The sequence below is a fragment of the Danio rerio genome, chromosome 1 (assembly GCF_049306965.1).
Source record: "Danio rerio strain Tuebingen ecotype United States chromosome 1, GRCz12tu, whole genome shotgun sequence".
Lineage (NCBI taxonomy): Eukaryota > Metazoa > Chordata > Actinopteri > Cypriniformes > Danionidae > Danio > Danio rerio.
This window is the reverse complement of record NC_133176.1, coordinates 748099-769623: the sequence shown is the minus strand read 5'-3', so window position 1 is coordinate 769623 and position 21525 is coordinate 748099. Positions and strand designations below refer to the sequence as shown.

The following is a 21525-nucleotide window of genomic DNA, read 5'->3' as shown; positions in this document are numbered from 1 at the left end:
TGTTTCCGGGGAAAACGGAGCGGTTGTTATGTTTTGGCTGCTGTGAGAAGGTCTGTGTGACATTATTATTATAATATCAGCATTTCTAACTCTATAATTAAAGCCATAATAGTCCAATTAAAATGCAGCAATAAGCGTAAATATAATAGTGCAGTGATTAATGTTAAACACAGCCGGTATATTTGTTAACAGTATATTGACGTGGAGTTTTGTACTGTATAGTTGTTATACTGGAGAGTTTGAGAAACTATTATGATCGCTTATAACTAACCCATGACCATCATACAGTTACTTGATAAATTAAATATAATTATGATACAAAAGGTCCGAATTCTATCCTAATCATAGTTATAATATTTAATATAAGTCATGTATAAGTAACTATAAATCGAAATTAGGAAATAAATATCGATAAAAAGTTCACATAATAGTACACTAGCTCGTAATAAAAAATAGAAAAAATAGTTCAGACTTTTACATTCATAACTACAATTTTAGCTCACAGTTTAGTCTTGTTATGGCGTTTATTTTCCATAATATCATTCTTGTATCCAAATATTTGTACATATCATCACAGAATAATGACTTTTTATAATTATGTGCTTAATAATCTGGTTGTTTTGACTTTAAAACTCATAATTGTATTTGTATTAGTAAGCCACAAAAGGTCAAAAATATTAGAAGAATATTAGAATAATTTTAAATGATTACAAAAATAGGACATATTAAAAATCTGACTTTGTATATTTTTTTAAATGACCATTTATTCTTTCTTTTCTCGTAATTATGACTTTTACCTGTCATAAGTTTAACCTTTTAGCTCATACAATGACTTTGTCAAATAAATTTCAATATTATGATATAGAAAATCTGTTTTAATTTCATATTTATAACTTTTACCTTTATTAAAATTCTTATAATTATTATTTTTTAAATAATTTTGACATTTATCTCATATTTGTTAGATACTTTATACCCTCACAATTACAATTGACCACAGGGTGCAGAAGGTTGTGTGCAGAAGCAGGTCTGTTGTGCTCAAGTGTGTGTGTGTGTGTGAGCAGCAGAGATGGGAGTTCATGGACTCTGGAAGCTCCTGGAAAGCACCGGAAAACCCATCAATCCAGAAACACTAGAGGGGAAGATCTTAGCTGTCGGTATCCTTCACATGACAAAATATAGTTGTATTAAATCACGCATGAAATCAAAATGTACAGTTTATTTTGCTAGCGCACATTGTTAGGGAGCAATTAATCCATGCAAGTCAATCCACGGAAAATTACTGGCATAGATTAGTTGTAAACCTAACAATGTGTGCAGGCATAATAAACAATACATTTTGATACGTTTGTTCATCTTTAATCAAAATCTGCTCATCTGCTTCTGCTCTGCAACAGCAGTCCTTCTCTGATGACTTAGATTGGGTGAAATATGCTTAGCCACGCCCCTCCACCCATTAGTTTGCTGTGAGTGAAAGATGAGAGGCTGGGCTCTTAAATAAACCCCAACCCCTACTCAATATTCGATTTAAGTTAGAAATACATCAACATACTGGAATGAAAGTCTGGTGTACACGGACATTAACAGTGCTATTTTAATAAAATAAATCTCAATACAATTTTTAAATTCAATTTTATTTTTAAATATCTTGCATAAATTGTAGTTTTTATTAAGTTAAAATCCACATGAAATCAAAATTGACAATGTTTATTTTCCAAGTGCACATTATAACTCTTAAGGTGGACAAATATCCCATGCAAGTTAAAAAAATGTTTGTTTTGTTAATCTTTAATCAATATTTTGTAATTTAATTAACATTTTTATCAAAATCTGTCCATCTGCTTCTGCTCTAGAACAGCAATAATTTCCTGATGATTCTGATTGGATATGCTTAGCCACGCCCTTCCAACCATTAGTTTGATGCGAGTGAAAGATGATAGGCGGAGCTCAAAAATAAACCCCACCCCCTACTCAATATTCAATTGTAAATATCTCAGCATACGTTGACGTCTGAGCATTTCCTTAATGACTGCCTGACAGACATCAGCATCTGGCTGAACCAGGCGGTTAAAGGTGTTCGAGATCGCGATGGGAACGCAGTGCAGAACGCTCACCTGCTCACGCTCTTCCACCGCCTCTGTAAACTACTGTTCTTCCGCATCAGACCTGTGTTTGTGTACGATGGAGACGCGCCGCTGCTCAAGAAGCAGACCCTGGTGAGATCCACAAAACACACACACATCTCAACATCAACATTTACTCTCAGTCATGTTCATTTCTGTCTTCATGAGTCATAAGAAAATATAAATAAATATATAGTGTACATTCCCTCTATGTGATCTTTAAGACAGGGGTGCCCAAACTCAGTCCTGGAGGGTCCATGTCCTGCATAGTTTTAAGTAGGTGTGGTGACCTCCAAGTGGGAGGGACTTAAACTACAAGTAGGCTGGGTTTAAGTGGTGTAGGTGGAGCAGATATTAATAAAGCACATCAGGTTAGTGTGAAGTTGGGTTGAGGGTTGGGGAAGATATAGACATTCATAAAGCACAATATTGGACTGTGTGTCATGTACAAGGCATTAAATAAATAAAAACTCCAGCCCACTTGGAGCTCGAGGCCCACCCACATGGAGCTGGCTCCGACCTCCGTTTATACCCTTCTTCATAGTTTAGCTCCAACTTCCTTCAACACGCCTGCCTGGAGGTTTCTAGCATATCTAGAAAGAGCTTGTTGAGATGTGTCTAGTTGGGTTGGACACCTCTGCAGGACACCAGCTCTCCAGGGCCGAGTTTGGACTCCTCAACTCTAGACTTGTGTGCTGTTGGGTCATTTTCACAATGTCTGGGCTGATTTTGAGACTTTGGGTTCTATCATATACCCGGCGCAATGTGGCGCAAGGCGCGGCGCAATACTTGTTTGGTAGTTTCAGCTTGGCGCAAGAGTGGTTTTGAGGCGTTGCGCTAGGCTGTTTAAATAGCAAATGCATTAGCGCTCATATGTGCGCCCATAGGCGTTCTGCTCTAAAAAGGAAGGTGTTCTGAGGCGCACTGCTGGCGCGTTGCTATTATGAGAAACTATAATAGATTTTTCATTAGACCAAAACAAACCCGGTCTAAACTCCAGCGCAGAGTTGCACCTCGCTTACACACTGCTTAATACACACAAGAGAGCAATAGGCAAATATCTTTACATACGAAAAAATGTAAATATTAAGGATATATATAGGATATAATAAGAATAGATATAGGATATAAATATAAAGGATTAAAATATTACAAAACATATTGTTTTCTAGCCTACATAAATATGAAAAATCACTGCTTTTATGTCTTCTTCATCTCGGGAGGCTTTTTCAGTTCATTCATAATAATTTGCTTTTGTATAATGTTATTATTATTAGCAGTATTATTTATTATATCCATATTTATATTTGTTTTATTAAAAACAAGCTTAGATTTGCCCACCTGCAGGTTTTAGACCATATGGGGCACAGCATGTGTTTTAGGATATAACTCAGGTTTTTGAACACACTTCATTATTATTGTTCATTTATTCGTTTGCTGGAAATTAGAACTGAATTTAGAAATAGTTTTGAAACGAATATTTGCGCTTAACAAACAAAATTAATTATTTATAGACTAATTGATGTCTGTGTGTAAAGGTTTCCCTATCCAAGAGCCAAAGTGATCCATTATCTCTCATTCTCACGCAGTAGATGCTCTGTTTAACTGTTTTCTGTTAATAAACTGTTCACTGTTTGCTTGTGAAATGCTCAGTTTTTCCACTTACAGTTACTTTGCGTCCTGTAAATAGCGAATGCTCTTATGGCGCGGCACTGCTGGCTGTTAAAGGGAATGGGAGATGAGACTCTGATTGGTTTATTCTCAAAACACACCTATAACTCATTAAGAAAATAAACTCAGTCCTTTTAGACCATGCGTCACGGCGCAAAGCGGATTTTCCCGTCCGTAAATTGGCAAAAATGCGTTCTGACACGCCCTGAAAGCGTTTGCGCCCTGCGTTTTGCGCTCTGCACATGGACCATCAAAATAGAGCCCTTTCTCTGTGTTTCAGCAGACGGAATGGTTTTTGGTGACAAATATTATTTGGACACTTATAAATCTGTGTTTGACACAGCTAACTGACTCCTCTTTGGTGATGTTGGGGCTGTTTTTGCCCCTTTGACTTTCATTATAATCACATTAATCGATTGCAAAGTCATGACAGCAGATAATCCTGCATATATGGAGAAACATCCATGAACACAAGTTTAGACTAAGATGTACTGTAAACGCCCACCGTTCTGATTGGCTGGCAGTTTTGCATATTAACAGAGCTCGACACAGTGTTCAGTTCTGAAACCTGCAGGATGGTATTCAGCACTATGAGCTCTTACACATTTCTCACTTGATTAATCTCGTTCTCCTCATCAGGCCGTGCGCAGACAGCGGAGAGAGGAGACGAACCGAGAGTCCAGACAGACCAGTGAGAAGCTCCTGCAGACGTTTCTGAAGAGGCAGGCCATCAGAGCGGCTCTCGGGGAGAACAGGTGAAAGATCACGCTATTCACATGTGCTGATGCTTAAGCTCTGCTCTGAGTTTGTGTGTATTGTACAGCAATGGTACTGTAAAGCACTTTGTGACCTTTGCTCTTGAAAGTTGCTGTAGAAATAGTGAATGGGGTGATTTGAGATCCAGCAACAGTTGTGCTTCTGGGGGTGGGGTGGGGGGTGGTATGGGGTCGGGTTGGTGGAGGGTTTGGACAATTCTAAGTGACCCCCCCTACCCTCCAAGCTCTAGCCCCAACAAACCCCCCCCGCCCCTCCCTTCTGACTTTGGTCCTTTGACAATGCTTTCATTGGGCCCGTACTTGTCCAGCAGTTCTGTCAGTGTGTGTGTGTGTGTGTGTGTGTGTGTGTGTGTGTGTTGTGTGCAGTCAGGAGTCAGCGCCCAGCCTGTCGTCAGTGCGGAGAGATGAACATGACGATATTTATGTTCTACCTGCTCTTCCTCCTGAAGACGACAGACAGGAGAGCAGGTGAACACACACACACACACACACACACACACACACACACACACCATCATCATCATCATCATGCAGTGTGTGTGTGTTCATCTGTGTGTCTTTACTCAGTTCAGAAGAGGAGAAAGATGGAGACGAGGCTCTGCACAACTACAGCAGATTCCAGGTCAGTCGTGTGCATATTTACATTCATTCATTCATTTTCCTTCAGCTTAGTCCCTTTATTCATCAGGGTCACCACCACGGAATGAACCGCCAACTATTCCAGTATATGTTTTACACAGCCATGGGCCTTCCAGCCGCAACCCAGTACTGGGAAACACCCATACACACTCATTCTACGGCCAATTTAGCTCATCCAATTCACCTATAGTGCATGTGTTTGGACATTTGTTTGGATATAGTTATATAAATATATATACATGTTTTATAATACATGATGATAAAATTACTTTAATCCTGATGAAAACATTATTATGTATAAAGTAATTGTTAAACCCATTATATATTAAAAACTTTTTTTTTTTTTTTTTTTTGTTTCTCATAATTTTAGTCTCTAAATCATAATTGGCATGTAATAATTTACTAATTTATGATTTAATTACTTTTTAATTTGAACCTTTCTCCTCATTACTATTACTATGGCTTTAAGGCATATTTCACTTGTCATTGTTTTGAATTTATCTATCATAATAACGATTTTCTGATCAAAAATATGAACTTTTGCTGAAAGTGTTTGTCTTTTACTTGTGTGTGTGTTGTGTGTGTGTTGTGTTGTGTGTGTTGTTGTGTTCAGGAGGAGCTGTGTGATAATCCTGACGCTGTGGATATAAACTCAGAGCAGTTCTCCCTCATGCCGCCCGAGATTAAACACGAAATCCTGAAAGAGATGAAGGAGTTCAGCAAGAGACGCCGCACACTGCTACACAAACCTCCAGAGGTGTGTGTGAGAGAGAATGTGTGTGTGTGTGTGTGTGTGTGTGTGTATGTGTGTGTTTATAAATGTGTGTGTGTTTATATATGTACGTGTTTTGTGTTTTGGAACAGTAGTTGTGTGTGATTGTGAAAGTGTATATGTGTGCGTGCATGTGTGTGTATAAATGTGTACGTGTGTTTGTGTGTGTGTGTGTGTTTATAAATATGTGTGTGTTTATTATAAATATATATGTGTGGGTATGTGCGTGTGTATGCTTGTCTACGTGTGTATAAATATATATGTGTGTGTGTGTGGGGGTGTGTTTATTATGTGTGTGTGTGTGTTTGTGTTTATATATGTACATGTTTGGTGTTTTGTAACAGTTGTTGTGTGTGTTTGTGAATAAGTCAATGAAAATGTATATGTACGTGTGTGTGTGTGTGTGTTTATTAATATGTGTGTGTATTTGTATGTGTTTTGTAACAGTAATGGTGTGTGTGTGTGTGTGTGTGTGTGTGTTTATAAAAATGTGTGTGTATATTGTAAATATGTGTGTGTGTTTGTGTGTGTATTTGTATATGTTTTGTAACAGTAGTTGTGTGTGTGTGTGTGTGTGTGTGTGTTTGTATATGTACATTTGTGTGTGTGTGTGTGTGTGTGTTTATAAAAATGTGTGTGTATTTGTATATGTTTTGTAACAGTAGTTGTGTGTGTGTGTGTGTGTGTGTGTGTGTGTGTTTGTGTTTGTATATGTACATTTGTGTGTGTGTTTATAAAAATGTGTGTGTATTTGTATATGTTTTGTAACAGTAGTTGTGTGTGTGTGTGTGTGTGTGTGTGTGTGTGTGTGTGTGTGTGTGTGTGTGTTTGTGTTTGTATATGTACATTTGTGTGTGTGTTTATAAAAATGTGTGTGTATTTGTATATGTTTTGTAACAGTAGTTGTGTGTGTGTGTGTGTGTGTGTTTGTGTTTGTATATGTACATTTGTGTGTGTGTTTATAAAAATGTGTGTGTATTTGTATATGTTTTGTAACAGTAGTTGTGTGTGTGTGTGTGTGTGCGCATTTCAGCGGTCAGGGGAGTTCTCCCAGTATCAGCTGGCTGGTCTCCTGCAGAGGAACAGACTGAACCAGCGGCTGGAGTGTGTGGAGCAGGAGATGAACCAGCGCAGCTCTGGAGGACACACAGACCAGCAGAACACAGAGATCCGCCGGCTGGTGTCTGAGGATTCCTCACACTACATCCTCATCAAAGGTCAACACAAACACACACTCGCTCAGCCGTTCTCCATCATTTGTCTGTTCATGTACAGTTGAATGAAATATTATTCTGTTTTCTTTGTCGAATATTCCTCAAATGATGCGCTTTGATGTTGTGTGATGTGTTGTTGAGCAGCAGTTATTTAAACAGAATCTTCTGTAGCGTTCTGACCTCTCCCCTTTGATGTGTTGCGTCTTTGATGTTTAGAATTCCTCCGTTGTGTTGTTCTCAGGGGGTCAGAAGAAGGTCAGTGCTGTGGCCACTCCAGCGGCTCCAGCTCTGTGGTCCAGCTCTCCATGGGAGCCTAAAGGAAGAAATAAAGGAAAACCTGAGCCGTTATGGAGACCCGTGTCTGAAGAAGAAGAGAACAAACCTTCATCCTCATCGTCCAGCCCAGAGGATCAGTCAGCAGGAGCTCCAGCATCTCCTCGAACCCTGCTGGCCATCCAGAGTGCCATGATGGAGTCTGAGGATGAAGATCAGCAGATCCAGGACAGCAGATCCAAGACAAACATCATCCCCAGCAGCTCTAAGACTGAAGAACAGCAGATCCAGAACAGCAGAACCAGGACACACGTCATCACCAGCAGCAGCTCAGAGGATGAAGATCAGCACATCCAGAACAGCAGAGCCAGGACACACATCATCACCAGCAGCTCTGAAGACGAGACGGAGATCAGGAGAACATCAGATCCTGCACCCGGAACCACAGACTTAAAGCTGGAGTCCAGAACGCCGCTCAGTCTCGCTTCTGCAGCTTCTGGAAGTCTAGAGCAGACACACACACTGCAGCAGGATGTGAGGACGCACACACACTTCATAGCTCTGACGATAATCAATTAAATTGGTTTACTAGTATATATAAATAAATAAACAAACAGGAGGCAAATAATTCTGATATTTTGATAATTATTTATTAATTATTAATGATAATTATTTAGAAAATTATATATATATATATATATATATATATATATATATATATATATATATATATATATATATATATATATATATATATATATATATATGTGTGTGTGTAAATAATAAACAATAAAAAAATTAAAATAAATTATAATTATATATCAATTAAATTGGTTTACTAGTATAGTGCTTTTCACAATAATTATCATTAATAAATAGTTAATAATTATCATATATATATATATATATATATATATAATTTATTTTTATTTTTTTAATTGTTTATTATTTACACACACACACACACACACACACACACACACACATATATATATGCCTCCTGTTTATTTATTTATATATATATATATATATATATATATATATATATATATATATATATATATATATATATATATATATATATATATATATATATATATATATATATAAATAAACAGGAGGCAAATAATACTGATATTTATTTTTTTATCTTTATTTTTATTTATTTATCTGAAATTATTATATATATATATATATATATATATATATATATATATATATATATATATATATATAATAAACAATAAAAAAATGAAAATAAATTATATATATGTATATATATATATATATATATATATAGATAGATAGATAGATAGATAGATAGATAGATAGATAGATAGATAGATAGATAGATAGATAGATAGATAGATAGATAGATAGATAGATAGATAGATTTTTATTGTTTATTATTATTATTATATTTTATTTTATGAATGCTTTTATGACATCATTAATCTCTTATTTTATTTAATATATTATAAAAACAAAATATATAGTTTTATCTTTTATGATTTTATATAACAAAATATACAGTTGAAGTCAGAGTTATTCGCCCCCTGTTTATTTCAACACATTTCTAATCATAATAGTTTTAATAAATCATTTCTAATAAGTGATTTATTTTCTCTTTGCCATGATGACAGAGAAAATAAATCAGTTATTAGAGATGAGTTGTTAATATTAATCAGTAATATTAGGCTAGATGTGTAATAACATAAGACAGTCAATGATATTAGACTAGATATTCTTCAAGACACTTCTATACAGCTTAAAGTGACATGTAAAGGCTTCACTAGGGTAATTAGGGTAACTAGGCAGGTTAGGGTAATTAGGCAAGTCATTGTATAATGATGGTTTGTTATGTAGACTACCGAGAAAAAATTTCGCTTAAAGGGCTAGTAATTTTGACCTTAAAATGGATGAAAAAAATTTAAAAACTGCTTTCATTCCAGCTGAAATAAAACAAATAAGACTTTTTCCAGAAGAAAAAATATTATCAGACATACTGTGAACATTTCCTTGCTCCAATAAACATAATTTGGGAAATATTTAAAAAAAGAAAAAAATTATTAAATATTCTATAATTATAAATAATTCTGACTTCAACTGTATATTAATATTCACAAAAATATATATATTTTAAATTTAGCATTTTTATTATTTAATAAAAAATTGTATTAATTTAAAAAATTTCTTGATGCATCCGTTGATATTTACCAATAATTTACCAGCATCTTTTGCACATTTTTGTCACAGTTCACATGACGCGTGGTTTATTATGATTTGTTGCAGGCGGAGTCTTCAGAGGACGAGTCCAGAAGTTCTGTTATTCTCGATTGTGTGAGATCTGAAACCCAGAGAAAAACACGTGAGGAAGAAGAAAAAGAAGAAGAGTCCACAGTAAACCAGATTCTGCAGTTCAGAGACTCCAGAGATCCATCTGAGAAAGAGGAGAGAGAAGATCAGCCGGAGGAAAACAGAGAGAAGAGAGAAGAAGAGGAGGAGAGCAGCGCTGACGGTACACACACACACACACACACACACATACACACACACACAGAATGTTGTACAGTGTTTAACAGTGATGGTCTTGAGTGTTTTTGTGTCTGCAGAGAGTTTTGTTGAGGTGTCTGATGCAGAGGAACCACCTGAAACAGACGAATCACACATCAACACACACCAAACTGACTATAATACAGAAGAGAAAGAGGAGGAGGTGGAGGAGGAGGAAGAGTCCAGTGCACAGAGCACAGATCAGATTGAAGATGTTGATGAGTCTGTGAATGAAGCTCCGGCTGTCAGTGAGTGGGAGCACATCGACACGGTACAGCACTGCTTATGTTCTTTACTAAATCCAGTCAAAAATAATTATTATGAAATAAAATAAATAAACTGAAATAAACAGATGTCACATTGCAGATAATAAAAATGATTATTTGTGCGCTGTGTGTCTTGTTGTCTTGTGTGTCTGTGTGTGTGTGTGTGTGTGTGTGTGTGTGTGTGTGTGCAGGAGGAGCTGCAGCTGTTGGACAGAGAGCTGCAGGATGAGCAGCAGACTCTGAGAGAGCAGCATCAGCAGCAGCAGCGCAGCAGCTCCACCGTCACCGGGCAGATGTGTCAGGAGAGTCAGGTCACAACAACACACACACACACACACAACAAAAACACACTCGCTACAACATTCAAAACAGCAGCACTCAAAAACAACTTACAACAACAGTCGAAACAACAACAGCACACGAAACAACAACATGCACAACAACAGCTATCGAAACAACAACATGCACAACAACAGCTATCGAAACAACAACATGGACAGCTACAACAACACTTAAAACAACATGCACAACAACACTCAAAACAACAACATGCACAACAACAACACTCGAAACAACAACATGCACAACAACTACAATAACACTCGAAACAACAACATGCACAACAACACTTGAAACAACATGCACAACAACAACAACAACACTCAAAACTACAACATGCACAACAACAACAACAATACTTAAAACAACAACATGCACAACAACAACAACAATACTTAAAACAACAACATGCACAACAACAACACCCGAAACAACAATTACAACATTTGAAACAACATTGTGTACAACTACAACAACACTCGAAACAACAACATGCACAACAACAACCATACTTAAAACAACAACATGCACAACACACAAAAAACAACATGCACATGAACTACAACAACACTCGAAACAACATGCACAACAACAACACTCGAAACAACAACATGCACAACAACACTTGAAACAACATGCACAACAACAACACTCGAAACTACAACATGCACAACAACAACACTTGAAACAACAACATGCACAACAACACTCGAAACAACAACATGCACAACAACAACACTCGAAACAACAACATGCACAACAACACTTGAAACAACATGCACAACAACAACACTCGAAACTACAACATGCACAACAACAACTACAATAACACTTGAAACAACAACATGCACAACAACACTCGAAACTACAACATGCACAACAACAACAATACTTAAAACAACAACATGCACAACACACAAAAAACAACATGCACATGAACTACAACAACACTTGAAATAACAACATGCACAATAACACTCGAAACAACAACATGCACAACAACAACACTCGAAACTACAACATGCACAACAACACACAAAAAAACAACATGCACACAAACTACAACACACAAAAAACATACACATGAACTACAACAACACTCGAAACAACATGCACAACAACTACAACGACACACAAAACAACAACAACATGCACATCAACTACAACAACACTCAATACAACAACAACAACACTCACAACAAAACACAAACAGCAGATCCACAAGGCATTAAAGATAAATGCTCCTTCAGGTCAGTCATGACGGTAAACACTAGCTCTAATGCACATGCCATGATTCACATTACAGGGGCTCATCTTCTCATTGGCGTATGACAGCTTTATAGACGCACTCAGTCATGCCATTAAAGAGAGAGAGAGAGTGTGTGTGTGTGTGTGTGTGTGTTTGAGATAGTAACAGGTGTGTGTGATGTGGAACTGATCCGTCACTGTTATGAAATCATGTCCCTCATTTACACACAGATGTTTATTTAACCTTATCCACAGGCCTCAGTGCTGACCGCATTAATCGTTTTTGTTTGCTTTTCCCAAAATGCTTCGATTGAACTGAAGGAGATTCGTGGTTTTATTATGACAATTTACACAACTTTTCTAAAACTCATTAAAGTCATTTAAGGGCTCAATAAAAGTGACAGTAAAGACTGTTTCAAATTCATTCATTCATTCTTGTCGGCTTAGTCCCTTTATTAATCCGGGGTCGCCACAGCGGAATGAACCGCCAACTAATCCAGCAAGTTTTTACGCAGCGGATGCTCTTCCAGCCACAACCCATCTCTGGGAAACATCCACACACACACTCATACACTACGGACAATTTAGCCTACCCAATTCACCTGTACCACACTGTACGTACTGCTTAATCCATCTCATTGTATATAGAAAGCCATGTTGGACACTGATAGACCAGGAAACCTTTCGGGTATCTTCAAAGCAGAATTCCTTAATGAGATCTCGACATTGCTGTGTTCATCATGGAAACATCGAAACTAGTGCAGCTTTGCACTCAGTTTAAATAAATGTTAGGGGCAGAGATACAGTTTACAGCAGAAGTTTGCATACACTGTATAATGGCACATAATCATTTAAAAAAGTCCGCTGTTAATGTGAATAAACTTGTTCTCCTTTAGGTAAGTGAGGATGATCACATGTGTTTCTGTTCTGCTTAACAGCAGAATAATGAGAGAGAGATTGTTTGAGTAATTGTTCTAACTCTTCTTGAAAGTCAAGTTTACACACAGTAAGATTATTCTGCCTCTGGAAAAGCTCAGATGATGATGTCAGGGTTTTAGAAGTTTCTGATTGGCTAATTAACAACATTTGAGTTAATGTGAGGCACAACTGTAGAATAGTATTGAAGGAAAAGCTCAAACACACTGCTTCCTTGTGTGACAATATGAGAAAATCAACAAGCCAGAATCAACAAAGCAGCCAGATTACAATTAGCTGAATGACACTGGGAATAGACTGATGTGTGGAGACATGTCCTGTGCTCTGATGGAGCTAAGATTGAACTGTTTGGCCATAATGAGCAGTGTTACATTTGGAGAACAAAGGGGAAAACTTACAAGCCTAGAACACCATCCCAACTGTGCAGTATGGGGGCGGCAGCATCATGTTGTGGGGCTGTTCTGCTGCAGGAGGGACTGGTCCACTTCACAGCATAGATGGCATCATGAAGACAGAACATCATGGAGAAATACTGAAGCAACATCTCAACACATCACCCAGGACATTACAACTAGGCCACAAATGGCTCTTCCAGACAGTCCATGACCCTGAGCACACTGCCAAATGAGTTCAAATGTGCTTTAAGAGTGAATATTTTGGAGTGGCCATCACAAAGCCCTGATCTAAATCCTATAGAGAATGTGTGGGCAGAGTTGAAAAAGCTTGTGTGAGCAAATCTGACTCAGTTACAGCAATTCTGCCGGCGGAATGGGCCAAAATTACTTTAAACTATTGTGAGAAGCTTGTGGAAGGAGACCCGAAACATTTGACCAAAGTTATACAGTTTAAAAGCAAAGCTAAAAAACACCAAGGAAATGTGTGTAAACTTCTGACTGTCAAGAAATTAATAAGAAATTCTCTCATTATTCTGGCATTTAGCAAATTAAGTCATTTAAGTAATCCTGACAGCCCTCAAATAGTAAACGTTTAGTGATTTACCATCAGACATTTCTTAAAAAATGGTTATGTTCCTTTTTTATAGTGTATATAAACTTCTGCAACTTCTTTCAAGTGTACATAGAGGTGAAGACAAATCTACAAGTACAGGAGTCAGCAAGGTGAACGGCATTTCCCCAGCTCTAATCTCATCAACGTAATTGTTAATTTAAACAGCAATTTAAGACCCTGCCTGATGGTTAGGATGTGCATCTAGACAACTCTTGGCCTTTAATTCACTTGTACCTCATGTCTTTGGACTGTAAGGAAACCAACGCGAATACAGGGAGAAAATGCAAACTTCACATAGAAACGCCAACTGACCCAGCCGAGGGTTGAACCAGCAACCTTCTAACTGTGAGGCGACAGCACTACCTACTAATTACTAGATTATATAAATGTTTATTTCCACAACACATTGCACTGTGGGATACAAATCATGTGCTTGAGATGTCCTACAACTCATTGGCAGCATGCATGCAGCAGAATAGTGTGATGTTGTCTCTGTCACCTGTGTGATGCTGAGGCGTCCCTCTGTGTGTGTTTCAGGAGCTGCTGCGTTTGTTCGGTGTGCCGTTTATTGTGGCGCCGATGGAGGCTGAAGCTCAGTGCGCCGCTCTGGACCGATTGGACCAAACGCACGGCACCATCACAGACGACAGCGATATCTGGCTGTTCGGCGGACGCCATGTATACAGGAACTTCTTCAACCAGAACAAATACGTGGAGCATTATCAGATTGTGGACATGCAGAACCAGCTGGGTGAGACGTTCAGGAATAACTGTGCAATAGGACAATATAAGTCTTTTGCTATGATGACAGCACGTAATATTAGACCTGATATTCGACTAGTATTCAGCTTAAAGTGACATTTAAACAGGGACGTAGATTTAGCATGGACGCATCCCCACCAATATCCATTAACTATTGAAATGTCCCCAACAAATATTTTATTCACCTTAAAAAAAAAAAAAATTGCGCTGTCAATATTGACCTAGGGGCGAAGCAGTGGTGCAGTAGGTAGTGCTGCCGCCTTACAGCAAGAAGGTCGCTGGTTTGAGCCTCGGCTCAGTTGTCGTTTCTGTGTGGAGTTTGCATGCTCCCTGCATTCGCGTGGGTTTCCTCCGGGTGCTCGGGTTTCCCCCACAGTCCAAACACATGCGGTACAGGTGAATTGGGTAGGCTAAATTGTCCGTAGTCTATGAGTGTGTGTGGATGTTTCCCAGAGATGGGTTGCGGCTGGAAGGGCATCCGCTGCGTAAAAACTTGCTGGATAAGTTGGCAGTTCATTCTGCTGTGGCGACCCTGGATTATTAAAGGGACTAAGCCGACAAGAAAATGAATGAATGAATGAATGAATATTAACCTAGATACGCAGAAAGGGTTCAATCTCATTCCCTCCTCGAGTCGCGCCGCCCCCAAACACATTTGAACATTGTGATTGGCTGTGCCTTTCCCTGCTGTCACATAAGAGGCTGTACCTGCGTTCACATACAAGCAGTGAGCACCAAAACTGTGCAGGAGATTTTCCTGTGCAAGATAAGGTGTGTGAGGTATTTAAATAAAAAAGGTGGACATAAGGAGCTTTTTTCAACATAAGTCACATAAACGCAAGTTCTCTACATGATAATGCCATTAATGCTTGTGTTTTTCCCCGCTGTAATGCACAGTCTGTCGTTATAGCAGATTGATCTGTGAATAATACTGTATGCCCTAAAAACTAACTGCAGAATTTACAGCTTGATGTAAAAGTATAAATATATGATCCCCTGCCTGTTCTCCTATTCTCTCAGAGCAGCATGTGCAATTTCAGTTGAAACAATTTGCCAGTAAAACTACTAATTGTGCTCTATCTTTTATTAACACTGATATATGAGACATGTTTCATTTGCACAATGGCTAAAATAAGCAGAAGTCTTTATTAAATGCTCTCTTTATCAGTCAATAAACATTATTTTACCATGACACTATCAGGCCCATGTGCATTAAACTGTACGTTTTATATTAAAGTTTTATAAATAATGAAAATTTAGAATAAAGAATTATAAAAGGACAAAAAAAATGTCAATACAAACTTATTATCTAGCATTAATTAGTTTATTTTTTTGTTTTAAATTAAAAACTGAAACCTACAGAAAAATAACACACTGGACAGTACATTCAACTTTCCTTGGCCCAATAAATAAAAATAATTATTCAAACATAATAATAATAATAATAATCCTACTTTTGGTCTTTCAAACCACCCGAATCCCCCTGACTAATTAATTTAACTTAATAAATTGTATGAAGAGAGGATGCACTTTTCCCCACCAATGTCGTGCAAACCTACGCCCTTGCATTTAAAGGCTAAACTAGGTTAATTCAGGTAAAGTTAAAATAACTTTAATCATTCAGTGGAGTGATATGGAGCTGTAATGAGCTCTAAACCTGCCGGAACTACTTTACCTGTGCCTTTATCTGACAATAACCAAACACTTTAGTGAATGACCATTAGCCAATCAGAATCAAGCATTCAGCACATCTGCGGTATAAGCGAATGAGATGCAGTCTCAGACCTGGTGTGGTGTGGTGTTGTGTGCGACCGCAGGTCTGGACAGAAGTAAACTCATCAATCTGGCGTATCTGCTGGGGAGTGATTACACCGAGGGCATTCCTGGAGTGGGATACGTCACTGGGATGGAGATCCTCAATGAGTTTCCTGGAGCCGGTCTGGAGCCGCTCGTCCAGCTCAGGTCAGAACATTTGAACTGTAAAAAAAACAAAAACAGGATCATTTCTTAACGACAAGATCATTTTATTATCCAGAAGGAAGATATTAGAACTATTTACAAATTTGCAAATGCATTTAAACCCACAAAACATAGGTCAATTATTCATTTATTCAATCATTCATTCATTCAGTCAATCATTCATTCAAACAAACATTTGTTCATTCATTCACACAGTCATTTGTTCTTTCAATCATTCTTTCAATCTTTTATTCAATCAATCATTCAATTCATGCATTCATTCAATCAATCATTCATTCATTCAATCTTTCGTTCATTTAATCATTCATTCATTCGTTCAATCTTTCAATCAATCATTTATTCATTCATTCAATCATTTGTTCAATCAGTCATTCAATTAATAATTCAATCATTTATATAATCATTTATTCATTCTTTCATTCATTCATTCAATCATTTATTCAATAATTTGTTCATTCTTTCAATTATTCGTTCAGTCAATCATTCATTCAATCATTCAATTAATCTTTAATTCATTCAATCAATCATTCTTTCATTCAGTAATTTGTTCAATCAGTCATTCAATCAATAAATTAATTAGTTCATTCATTCAACCATTGGTTCTTTCATTGAATCATTCATTCATTAGACAAATCTATATACTGTGTGTATGTGTGTGTGTTGCAGTGAATGGTGGACTGAAGCGCAGGAGAATAAGAAACTCTCCGTCAATCCCAAAGACACGAAAGTGAAGAAGAAACTGAGGAACCTGCAGATTCATCCCGGTTTCCCGAACCCGGCCGTGGCTCAGGCGTACCTGCAGCCTAGTGTCGACCAATCAGATGCCTCCTTCAGCTGGGGCCGCCCACATCTGGATCTCATCAAAGAATATCCTTCTCCAAAACCTGCTGTGATATTAGTAAAAAAAAAATAATAATAATCTGACATTGCCATATTGAGTTTTTAGTTTAGTTATTGTTGACTTAAATATGCCTGATTACAATAATGCCTGTCAATCACTATAAAGGGATAATTCACCCAAAAAATGAATATTTACTCACTATTTATAAATGTTTTCTACATCTTAATATGAGTTTCTTTATTCTATTGAACATAAAGAAAGGTATTTAGAAAAATGTTGGAAACCGGTACCCATTGACTTCTATAGTAGGACAAAGAAATTCTATGGAAGTCGATGGTTACCGGTTTTCAGCATTATTTTTCATTTTGGGTGAACTGTCCCCTTAAAGTGATAGCTCACACAGAAATGAACATGTACTCAGTCTTTAGTGGTGTTTCCATGGTTGAACACAAAAGAAAATATTTTGAAGAATGCTGAAAACCGGTAACCATTGACTTCCATAATATTTGTTTTTCTACTATGGAAGTCAATGGTTACCGGTGTCTAACACTTCTCTAAACAACTTTTTTTTACTTTATTTTTTTGTGTGAACTATCTCTTTAAGTTCTAAGCAAGTTTGTACAAGAGAGAGCAAAAAATAGAGAACATATTTTTAGTATTTACCATGTTTACTGTCATTTATTTAACAAAACGACACGATAGTGAATCTGGTTTATCATGCACTCTATTGTGACGTGGTGTTTGCTGATAAAAGTGAAGTTAGCACTGATGTTTGACTGTTTGAGTTCAAGTGAAGGAGTGAGTAAATGATGACAGAATGATCAGTTTTGGGTGTACTGTGGCTTTAACACACACCTGAGCATGTCTGTATAGAATCCAGAGTTCCTTAACTTGTGTAACGTTCTGCCAGAGCCGCTTCGGGTGGAGCAGTCGGAAGACGGAGGAGACGCTGCAGCCGGTGCTCAAACAGCTCCAATCACAACAGGTCTGTTGGGGAACGACCCAATATTTAATCCAACAATGACCAGTCTTGCTTCACAGCAAGAAGGTCACTGGTTCAAGCCTTGGCTGGGTCAGTTGGTGTTTCTGTGTGGAGTTTGCATGTTCTCCTGGTGTTGGCATGGGTTTCCTCCGGGTGCTCCGGTTTCCCTGACAGTCCAAACACATGTGGTATAGGGGAATTGATTAACTAGATTGGCGTAGTGTATGAGTGTGTATGGGTGTTTTCCAGTACTGGGTTGCAGCTGAAAGGGCATTCGGTGAAACATATGCTGGAATAGTTGGTGGTTCATTCTGCTGTGGCGACCCCTAAGCTGAAAGAAAATAAATGAATGACCAGTGTGTCAGATGAAGCAGAGTCGATCAAAATAAAGTGACTGAGGATCGTTTGCCTTTTCATCAGCAGAAGCCAGCATCAACACTCGCAGAGCTGAATTATGGATTCAAAAGAATATAACTAATATGAATTAATAATATTATTAATGTTACTTTGACTAATTTAGTGCATCTTTGAAATAGATATTATTTTAATTTAGCTTTGCCTTAATACAAATTAACAGTGTGTATATATTTATATGCTAATAGAAATGTTTTGTTTATTTATAAATTTAAAATATTTAAATGTTTAAAATATTTCAAAGTTGTTACTCTATTTTTAATTAATTTACTGCAGCTTTGGTGATCAGAATAGACTTTTGAAAACTATAATTATTCATTTAATTATACTTATTTACTTATACTTCATTAACTAATAAAAAGAATAATTATTCTAAAGATACACAAGAAAATGACGTTTGTTATTTATTTAAACTACTTATTAAAATTGAGCTGAAACAACACAATTATCGAGTTATTTTTGCAACAATTTAAATAATCAATCTTAAGTTCAATCCACTTACACTTTTAAAAACTAATATTCATTCATTTTCCTTCAGCTTAGTCCCTTTAGTCATCAGGAGTCACCACAGCGGAATGAACCAACAACTATTCCAGCATATGTTTTACACAGCAGATGCCCTTCCAGCTGCAACCCAGTACTGGGAAACATGTGTTTGCATTTAAACCAGAGCACCTGGAGGAAACCCACGGCAACACGGGGAGGACATGCAAACTCCACACAGAAACACCAACTGACCCAGCTGGGACTCAAACCAGTGACCTTCTTGCTGTGAGGCCACAGTGCTGACCACTGAGCCACCTTGCTGCCCTAAAAGCGAACACTAGCTGTCAGTGCTGTGGTGTGCTGATTTGTTTGTGTGTGTGTGCAGACGCAGCTGCGCATCGACTCCTTTTTCCGGCTGGAGCAGCAGGATCGTCAGCAGATCCGCAGTGAGCGTCTGCGCAGAGCCGTCATCTGCATGAAGAGGAAGGAGAGAGAAGAGGAAGAAGAGGACGAGTCAGTGTCTGCACAGAAACAGGGGCGGAGCGAAGCCGACGAGGCCCCGGGGCCGCTAGCTGGAGGATTCATCAGCTCAGACCCTCAGACCAGCACACAGGGGGGTGGAGCCAAGCAGATCAGGGCGGAGTCGAGCAGCTCCAGCTCAGAGGAGGAGGCGGAGTCCGGGAAGGGTGTCGCTATGGTTACCGCTCGATCTGTGTTTGAGGGGAAAACAAGAGGAAGAGGGAAAAAACTGTTAAGAGGAAGAGGAAGAAGCAAAAACAGATGAAGATGATGATGAAGAACTCTTCTGTTTATTACAGTAGATTTTCATCAGCTACAATCATGGAAAATAAAGTGTGCAAGTGAGCGTCTGCCAGTCGAGAACATGATTATGGTTTGTCCGTTTTGTTGGATTATTATTGTTTTTCAGTCTATTTTTACCATCTTCAGATAAATTAAACAAAAAACATTCAGAAAAAACAATAAAATGTCTTTTTTATTACCTCTCATCATGTTATTTTAATCTAGTGCTGTTCATGGCTATTATATACACTCGCTGGCCACTTTATTAGGTACACGATGCTCAATTGGTACTAATGGAGCCAAAGAAAATCTCCCCCACACCATTACACCACCACCACCAGCCTGAACCGCTGATACAAGGCAGGATGATCCATGCTTTCATGTTGTTGAGGCCAAATTGTGAGCCGAGCATCCGAATGATGCAGCAGAAATGGAGACTCATCAGAGCAGCAACGTTTCTCCAATCTTCTATTGTCCAGTTTTGGTGAGTCTGTGTGAATTGTAGCCTCAGTTTCCTGTTCTTAGCTGACAGGAGCGGCACCCGGTGTGCTCTTCTGCTGCTGTAGCCCATCCGCCTCAAGGTTGGCTGTGTTGTGTGTTCAGAGATGCTCTTCTGCAGAGCTCGGTTGTAACGAGTGCTTATTTGAGTTACTGTTGCCTTTCTATCAGCTGGAACCAGTCTGGCCATTCTCCTCTGACCTCATCAACAAGGCATTTGCGCCCACAGAACTGCCGCTCACTGGATATCTCCTCTTTGTCGGAGCATTCTCTGTAAACCCTAGAGATGGTTGTGCGTGAAAATCCCAGTTGATCAGCAGTTTCTGAAATACTCAGAGCAGCCCGTCTGGCAGCAACAACCATGCCACATTTAAAGTCTCTTAAATCCCCTTTATTCCCCATTCTGATGCTGACATGCAGTGAGCTGCTGCCATGTGATTGGCTGATTAGAAATTAGCGTTAAAGAGCAGTTGGACAGGTGTACCCAATAAAGTGGCCGATGAGTGCTTCGTATGTATATATGCACTTTCAAAAATATCCATAAATTCCTAATTCCTTGTGATTCATATTTTTTGTATCTGCTTCTGAATTGCTTTATGGGATCTTGATCTTTCTTCCAACAACTTTTAGCCTTGAAAAGTTGTAAGTAGTGACTTTTATGAACATTTTTAATAGTTTAAAGTGATATTTTGTTGGGGTTAGTGTTGTATATTACGAGCTTTACCCTTCAAACAAGCTAAATAATGTGCCAGTGGGGTAAGAAATATCATTTAAAGTCAAAAGCAAACTCAAGATTATTTTTCCTACTCCATTGGTAGATGATTTCGCTTGTTTTAACTCACTTAATTTTTGACTCATTATTTATAATAACAAGACAATATTATCAGCTTGTCCTGAAGATGCTTCTCGGTTAGGGAATGTGCAGTGTTGTGCTCCTGCTCTC

The 21525-nt window shown here is 38.0% G+C and overlaps 1 protein-coding gene across 2 annotated transcripts; it reads left to right on the top strand.

The window, feature by feature from the left end:
* Window positions 1–7: 7 nt before the first annotated feature.
* ercc5 (excision repair cross-complementation group 5) lies at window positions 8–20269 on the top strand. 2 transcript variants are annotated; one of them, XM_003197605.7, is made up of 17 exons: window positions 8–50; window positions 1065–1157; window positions 2041–2216; window positions 4434–4549; window positions 4937–5038; window positions 5138–5192; window positions 5823–5966; window positions 7015–7198; window positions 7437–8002; window positions 9761–9986; window positions 10081–10292; window positions 10479–10598; window positions 14356–14569; window positions 16398–16542; window positions 17227–17427; window positions 18302–18386; window positions 19669–20269. In XM_003197605.7, exons 2-17 carry the CDS (start codon window positions 1070–1072, stop codon window positions 20065–20067), a joined length of 3033 nt encoding a protein of 1010 aa, XP_003197653.2. In that variant the 5' UTR covers window positions 8–50; window positions 1065–1069; the 3' UTR covers window positions 20068–20269. The 2 variants fall into 2 exon arrangements, with proteins under 2 accessions (XP_003197653.2, XP_073805386.1); XM_073949285.1 differs by having other exon boundaries at window positions 1001–1157.
* The last annotated feature ends 1256 nt before the right edge of the window (window positions 20270–21525 follow it).

Excerpts from the sequence above, each read along its gene's own strand:
- ercc5 (XM_003197605.7), top strand. The coding sequence starts at position 1,070 with ATGGGAGTTCATGGACTCTGGAAGCTCCTGGAAAGCACCGGAAAACCC. Across the intron at positions 1,158-2,040 it reads GGGGAAGATCTTAGCTGTCG|ACATCAGCATCTGGCTGAAC; the intron begins GTATCCTTCACA and ends ACTGCCTGACAG. Across the intron at positions 2,217-4,433 it reads TGCTCAAGAAGCAGACCCTG|GCCGTGCGCAGACAGCGGAG; the intron begins GTGAGATCCACA and ends TCTCCTCATCAG.